This window comes from Ictidomys tridecemlineatus, chromosome 10 (genome assembly GCF_052094955.1).
Source record: "Ictidomys tridecemlineatus isolate mIctTri1 chromosome 10, mIctTri1.hap1, whole genome shotgun sequence".
Lineage (NCBI taxonomy): Eukaryota > Metazoa > Chordata > Mammalia > Rodentia > Sciuridae > Ictidomys > Ictidomys tridecemlineatus.
Window position 1 is genome coordinate 123,833,897 of NC_135486.1, and position 7,946 is coordinate 123,841,842.

Here is a 7,946-nt window from a genome sequence, read left to right on the forward strand (position 1 = left end):
CTCTTCCCTGCCCCTTCCTTGCGCGGCCAAAGATCTAAGAGGCTGCAGATTCGCCACTGTTCCTGACTTCAGCCGTCGCCTCCCTTCAGCCGCCTTCGTGGAGTCAAGAAAATAACGCCTAGTTAGCCCAGCCCTGTTGACGGGGTCAGCCACTTTTTCTGGATCTTTCGTACTAGCACAACTCAGGGGACAGCCCACTTCCGACCCAGGGGAAAATGGACAACGCAAAGAGTCTTCTCAGAGTCCAATGAGAATTTTCAGCAGAGAAGCGGGTCTAGCGAATCTGCGGATCCTTCTGTGGGCGGGGTCAGACCTCCGCGCGCAGAGGGGCGTGGCCAGGGCGTGCGAAGCCTGGCGTCGCGGGGGAGCTTCCTGTAGGACCTGCTGAACCCCGCCAACCGGGAGGTGGAAAAATACGAGGAGCGGTGACTCAGATAGTTTGCCTGGCCCCACACACATGCAGCGCAGGTTTTCTTCCCGTTATTCCACCTGGGCCTCTGTTTTAAGTAGCCCACTTGAGAGATGGGGAGACTGAGGCCTGCGGAAAGTGCTGCATTTTGCTGTGCTTAACCCAGCTCTGTGGTTAAATCTGAGCTAGTCTCGGGGTTCCCGGATAAGCCTAATAGGGCCTAAAGGACGTTACGTGGTTCCTGTAAAAAATAAAGAATGTGCAGGAACACAAACATCAATGGTTCCAGTTCCCGCTTTCTCAGCTGTGCTTCCCTATGCTCACAGGTTTTCACCGCTTGAGGGCAGCATCAGTCCAGGAGTAACCTGGGACCTTGGAGCTGAGGCCTCCCTAAGTCTGATCACCCTCTATTCGGTGTGGATACGGGAGCCTTACTCTGGAGGAACCGCACTCGCACCAGGCCCTTTTGCATGACGGAGGATGCCTTAAGCTTATGACATCTCATCTCTTCTGACATACAGCAGTCCCTCACTGTGTGACCTTGGGCACGCCACTGACCTCCATAAGTTTAAGATTCTTCCTGTAAAAATTGATGGTAATTCCTGTCACAGAGGACTTATTGTAGTCTTCAAAATAGTGCAAGAAGGGCTGCACATTCACCATTTTGAGCAATAATGAAAGGGAAAAAGGGGGATTTGTCCAAGGTCTCCCACCACAAGAAAAGACAGAGAATTAGGACTTAAAATTTGAGGGAAATGAGGCTGGAAACATGGAGGCATAGATGCGATCAGATTCTTTTTTTTTTTTTTTTTGTCCCAGTTGAAAGGTATTGGTTCCTTCTTTCCATCAGAAAGAGATTCTCATGTGATGTTACCATAAGGTAATTCAAGTTCAATTTCCCTGATAAGCTATGTGGCTTTAGGCAAGATCATCAGCCTTCCTGGGCCTCAGCTTTCTTATCTCTGAAATGGAAGTGATAGATTTTTGTCTCTCAAGGTGGCTGTGAGGGTTAAATGAGATGATTTATAAAGTCCCTAGAATATAGTATGGAGTCATGCAAAAACTTACATGAAATTCTCCATAGAAGAGATAGAGACCCTAAGCTCATGAACAGTGGATCAAAGGCCTTCAACCTTGGAATATCTCCAAATTAAGGAGCAATTGGCCTTTGTTAGCTCCTGATGGGGGTTTACCTGGAACCCTTTTCCCACCAGGCACACTTGCCTCCACTTGCTCTTAGGAACAAGTAATCTTACCCCAAGAAGGCTTGCCCTTCACCCAATACACAGCTACCAGGACATCTGTAAAACAATTTATTGTAAAAAACAAGGTGCATCAAAAATTAAGTGTTAAAGAGCTCTGATTCCAAGGGCTGGGGACTGGACTTTTTCCATTAAAATTTCTTCACCCAGTCCTTGCTAAGGAGTCAGACTGGGTACACAGGCCCTCAGTCTTCCAAGAACCCCCAGCCAGGGGCCAGGAGGGTGAGAACCCCTCGATACAGACATGTGAGTATGGGCCTAGGGCAGTGAGGCAAGGTCTTCCCCTTCTGCCAGTGGCCACAGGTCAACAGTGGAGGGTGGGCTTGAATCCAAAAGTAGGTTCTTCCTAGGAAGGCCTGGGCTTATATCTGTCACAGAAACACCAAAATCCCTCTACAGTCACCAAAGCAAGAATGTAGAACCCATCAAAATCTGGGTACAAGGGAAATTTTCCCCAAAAGTGCCAACTGCAAAAATACATTCTACACAATTGAAGCAAGGGTTGATGGCCTTTGGGGACAGCTGTGTAGGTCTGTGACCTTCTGATCTCCATGTCCTGTAAAGGAGCAGCTGAAGATCAGCACCACACATCCCTCTAGGGTCTCCTTGCCTCCCTGTTTCTACCCCAGGATCCTTGTATTGAGAACGTTTCACTTTCACACTTATTCTTCCCAGATTTGGACATTAGTAGAGTGGAGCTTACGAAAACCATGGGACAGACTGACAGGGAAAATCCCTGGGAATGTGAGAACCTGTGGGCAAAAGTCTGGTCTCTACCTGAGAGTGGCCACAGGAAATGGCTCCCTCCAGGAGTGGGGAATGGTCTATAGGCCCCTGTGGCCTCTTGCAGAGCCCTGAGGGAGGCAGTGCACACAGCAGAGACTAACATTAGATTCACACAGCCTGCAGCTCCCCCTGCAGGCGACTCAGCTCCTCTAGCTCCTGCTTGTGGCGGTCTGTCTTGTGGGCCACTAAGGAGCGGTAGAAATGTAGGGCGAAGGCCACAAACACAAGGCCCACAGGTACCATGATTGCTGTGGAGGCCATGGCTGCTTGCCAGCCTGGCCCATGAACCCCACCATTACTACCACATACCTGCTGGGGAGGGCAGGCCTCAGAAGGCTCAACCTGTGATGGGGTTACAGAAGCTGAGGATGGTGGGAGTTTGGAAGCTGGACCAAGGGAGGAAGCCACTGGTGGCAGAGTCCCAGACACATGGGATGTAGGTACCATGGGGGCTGGTGTGTCCAGAGGGGCCCCAATGGGCACAAACTTGACCCAGCCCACCAGGACAACTTCAGCCAGGAAGAGAAAGGTGCCCAAGGCAGTGGAGAAGCCCCAGGCCAGCTCTACATAGCGGTGGAGTCGCTGGTGTGGTGACTGGTGAACAGAGTTGAGGTTGTGGATGTTGCTCACGGCTTCAATGTGGGGCAGTAGACATGTGGAGACCATAAGTGCAAAGAGGTGCACAGCCACTAGCACGGTGGTACAGGCACTAAAGGCTACCAGCAGGCCTGGTGGGTATTCATGGTCACTCTCCAGCTGTACCTCCACCATGGCCACCTGTGGGCACAAGAGGGGATGGATTGAGTGCCTATAACTTCCTTGACAGTAAAGGAATTTTTGTGGCTGTTAGGACCCATGACTGCTATATCCCTAGGACCTAGAGCAGTGCCTTGGTTTCCCTACCTACCTATTAAGAGGGCTGGATGACATGTTTCTGACAGTTTTACCTGGTTATAACAGAGTTTAGAAAACATAGACTCTGGGCTGCCTAGGTTCTTTCCTTCTTTCTTTCTTTACATACTGGAAATTGAGCCCAGGGGCACAATAACACTGAGCCACATCCCCAGCTCTTTTTATTTTTTTTTTATTTTGAGGCAGGATCCCACCATGTTGCCCAGGCCAGCCTTGAACTTGTGATCCTTCTGCCTCGACCGCCTACTTGATTGGTTGGGATTATATGTGTGTGCCATCATACCTAGCCAGCTGTGGAATCTTCAGCAAGTGATTTAGTTCTCTCTGTGGCTCAAACTCCTATCTGTAAAATGGAGATTGCTAATAGTACATATAAGGTTTTTGGAGAAATTAAATGAGATAATACACATCTAGTGCTAAGAACAGTGTCTGGGCACACAGTAACCACTAGGCAAGTGTTTGCTGTTATTATTATAGTTGATGCTAAAGTCCAAAGCTAGAGTTTGCAAATTGGCACACCACACCAATTTGCAAACATGTTTTCTTGGCTCACACAGTGTGCTTTTTTAAAAAATGAATAAGTGGCCTACTTTTAAAACTCAGGAGATTTCAAATAAACAATACCTATTTCCAGATCCTCCTGAAAACTTAGCAGATCTGGTCACACCAGACCGACATTCAAGCATGGCAATTATGATTTTTCCCTTTGGACAGATCATGAGGTCTCTTGATCACAGTTTCCCACCCAGCCAAACTGGCATTCGTATTACCTGCCTGGTCTTTGCAAACATTTGAGTTGATGACCATGTTCTAAGCAAATATAAATTTGGTCTACAGAGCCAGGCACAGTGGTGCACACCTGTAATCCCAACAGCTCAGCAGGTTGAGACAGGAGGATTCCAAGTTCAAAGCCAGCCTCAGCAATGGCAAGGAGCTTAGCAACTTAGTAAGACCCTGTCCCTAAATAAAATATAAAATAGGGCCGGGAATGTGACTCGGTGGTTGAGTGCCCCTGAGTTCAATCCCTTGTACCAAAAAAAAAAAAAAAAAAAACCTAAACATTGTTGGTCTATAGAGCCAGACTGCTTAAGTTCAAATCCTGCCCTTTACTTGTTATGGGGCCTTGGGAAAATGTCCTAACATCTCTGACCCTCAGTTTTCCTGTCTGCTACGTGGCCATAGGGTTGGGGTTGTAGCTCAGTGGTATAGTGCTTGCCTAGCATATGTGAGGGTTTGATCCCCAGCACCACATAAAAAATAAACATATTGGGCTGGGGATGTGGCTCAAGCGGTAGCGCGCTCGCCTGGCATGCGTGCAGCCCGGGTTCAATCCTCAGCACCACATACCAACAAAGATGTTGTGTCCGCCGAGAACTAAAAAAAATAAATATTAAAAATTCTCTCTCTCTCTCCTCTCTCACTCTCTCTTTAAAAAAAAAATAAAAAATAAAAAATAAAATAAATAAACATATTGGGCTGGGATTGTGGCTCAGCGGCAAAGTGCTCGCCTAGCACTTGTGAGGCCCTGGGTTTGATCCTCAGCACCACATAAAAATAAAGATATTTTAAAAAAAAATAGAAAAATAAAGGTATTGTCCTATAACTAAACTAAAATAAAATTATAACTAATTTTATAACTAAAATAAAATAAAATTAATGGCCGTAATGGTGATACGTCTTTCACAGGGCAAAATAAAGAATGCACATGAAAAGTTCTGGGCACAGTACCTGGTACTTAGTGACAGTTGAATACAATCCGAATAATGTTATTTTAACTCAGGCAACCTGGGTTTTGGAATCTGGTTCTTTCCTCTTTCCTAGTTCTTATAGGATCCATTAAGATTGCTCTGTGGGGCTGGGGATGTGGCTCAAGCAGTAGCGCGCTTGCCTGGCATGCGTGCGGCCCAGATTCAATCCTCAGCACCACTTACAAAGATGTTGTGTCCGCCGAAAACTAAAACATAAATATTAAAATTCTCTCTCTCTCTTTAAAAAAAAAAAAAAAAAAAAAAAAAAAGATTGCTCTGGGGCTAGGAGAAGGAAAAGGAAGGTACAGAGCCTGGTAGGTGATGATAGGAAGACAAGCCTGAGTATTTTAGGAAACTGGGCCATGGCAGATGTCAGCAGATGTTTTCCACAAACAGGGATCTGGGCCAGGCTTAGTTCTGGTTTTTCCCAGGGTCTGGCCCAGGATTGATCTCCCCTGCCAGGACTGGGGCCAGTCCTGCCCCTAGAACCTACACATCCAGCCTCCTTATCCTGAAGAGAAAGCTCTGACCCTTAAGTGTCACCCTAGCAATCTGCAAGTCCTGCAGCACACCAGACTGTCCTGTTGGGAACAAGTTGGAACATGGGGCTCACTTTCCTCAGCTAGGTCCATGGGTGGCTGCGTCCCTCCTTCTGTAGTCCATACAGATGAAGGGGAGCTAACTCCCTGTTCCAAGATGTCATCCCCATCAGGAAGGTGGGCAAATCTTTGGATTCTGCAACAACACCCCCTCCCCACATCCCCCATGAAACAACTAGGTCTGGGATGACCCTTAAAGTTATAGATTTTCCCTATCACCGTTCAAATCCAGTGGCACTGAAAGGGGCAAGGATTAACCCAAATCACCTAGGGATATGACCCCATCTCAGCTCCCTCTGGTGTCCACATACACAGGAGGAACACATTCCCCAAGGACCCCCTGCTTCCTGTAATGAAGGTGGGGGAGAACCCTGGATTAATAGGATTGCATTCTATATACCCTTCCCCTGCTGACTGCCCTTGGCAGAGCCTCAGTTTTCATACCTTTCCAATTAGCATGTGGTCTGAGCCACCTCTGGTGAATAGGTCTTGCTCTGACACGCCTGGATCTAGAGTTCCCAATAACAAGAATCTCAGCTCATCCTGGGCAGGCACTTAGCAGGCTACAGAGGACGCACCCTCCATGATCTCACAACTTCCCACTGGCTGTTCAGGGAGTGGAGGTTTGTCCATGGTTACACAGCTGGCCATACCCAGGGAGAAACAGGACTTATGTTGACTCTGCACCCTGGGACCACCCTAAGTCTCACTTCCTGAGGCCACTGTGGGACCGTTAGCTGGCACCATCCTCCCACACCTGCAGTTTATCAGCTTTAGAATCACTTATCAGCTTCCTGATCAGCTTCCTTCCCCAGCAGCATCCTCAGGCATCATCTCTTCTGAAGAGTTTTCCTGGACGAAATCTAGCACTCTTTGCCCCTATGGGGGAGTAGCCTCCTTCCTGGGATGGGCTTTCCTTCAGCTGGGTGACCTCTCCACACAGTTCATTCTTCCAGACCCCCTGGCCTTGTTGACACAGACCGCATCCAGCTCTAATTTGCCTTTGAACCTGGTCAGGAGGACTTAGTAACCATTTCTGCTGGAAATATGCTCCTTTGGGACCACTTTGTTCCATCGTTGCATATTTGTCATTGATTTGTTAACCCCTTCTCCCACGACACCTAGAGGACTAATCTTCCCCATGGTCCGGTTTATATTACTAGGGTCCTGTTTATATCTCTTCCCCCAATATAAAGACACTTCTTCAGTCATTTGGGACCTTGCTTGTTCTCCCCTTTGGCTCTTAAAGTCCATCCTTCCCTTTCCTCTTTCCCTGTATTCCTTGGGGAGCCATTTACTTCACCTCCGACCGGTGCTCCCCACGTGCTTCACCCCCACCCCACTCCCCGCGTGCCCCTTCCCGCCCCTCACCATGGCGAAGCCTGACAGCAGGGCAGATGTGCGGCTGGAGGCTTTGAGCTTGGCTCGGCTGAGGTAGAGGCGGCGCCAGCTGAGCGCCCGCAGCGAGTGCTGACTGGCCCCCATAAGGTCCAGGTAACCGCGGTGCACGAACTCCCGGTACGTGGCCGAGCCCGCCGGGCTCTCGACCTCCGGGTTCAACGGGGCCTGTTCGCCCACGTCTCCCTCGCCGCCCTTCATCCTGGGGGCGGCGGCACCAGTAGCGCCGGGCGGTCAGGGAGGGGCCAAGGCACCTCGGGGACCCCAGAAGGGCCGGTCAGAGCAGCGGGGAGGCCCCATCCCCCGGCGGGGTGAGCGCGGATGCAGGCGGCGGGCTCCCAGAGAGGCGGCCCCAGCGGAGCAGAAGAGTCGTCTGCGGGGAGCCCCAGGGGCCGAAGTGGGACGTAGGCAGAGGCCGAAACAGGAACTGGGGCAGAGGCGGAGCCGGGGCGGCCACATGATGGGGTGGAGCCGGGGGATCGAGCCCCCGCAGTCCCTGGCCTGAAGGGAAAGATCTGGGGGACCCCGCGACCCCAGTCCACCAAAGATATCCTTGCGCCCGAACTTGATCCAGGTGAACCCTCCGTTCCTCTCTATAACTGGGAATTCTTGCGCCCTGGATCACTCCTAGGTATACCTGGATATTCTTAGGTGTCCGACCGCCAAGCCCCCACTCTCCCAACCTAAATACTTAAGTCGGGAAAGGTGACTCCAATATGCAGGATCTAGGCAAAGCCCTTCCTCCAAGAACCCCAAGGAACGGATTTCTGGCCATCCTCCCCCTACCCATATTCTCCCCCGACACCGCAAAACACAAACGCGAACACGGTGG

The 7,946-nt window shown here is 49.9% G+C and overlaps 1 protein-coding gene across 1 annotated transcript; it reads right to left on the reverse strand.

Moving 5' to 3' along the window:
- Nucleotides 1-1,709: 1,709 nt before the first annotated feature.
- Nucleotides 1,710-7,609, reverse strand: Orai3 (ORAI calcium release-activated calcium modulator 3). Its single transcript, XM_005323870.5, has 2 exons — nucleotides 7,088-7,609; nucleotides 1,710-3,234 (listed from the first exon to the last, which is right to left on the reverse strand). Exons 1-2 carry the CDS (start codon nucleotides 7,313-7,315, stop codon nucleotides 2,566-2,568), a joined length of 897 nt encoding a protein of 298 aa, XP_005323927.1. The 5' UTR covers nucleotides 7,316-7,609; the 3' UTR covers nucleotides 1,710-2,565.
- Nucleotides 7,610-7,946: the final 337 nt, after the last annotated feature.

Excerpts from the sequence above, each read along its gene's own strand:
- Orai3 (XM_005323870.5), bottom strand. The coding sequence starts at position 7,315 with ATGAAGGGCGGCGAGGGAGACGTGGGCGAACAGGCCCCGTTGAACCCG. Across the intron at positions 3,235-7,087 it reads TGCTGTCAGGCTTCGCCATG|GTGGCCATGGTGGAGGTACA; the intron begins GTGAGGGGCGGG and ends TTGTGCCCACAG.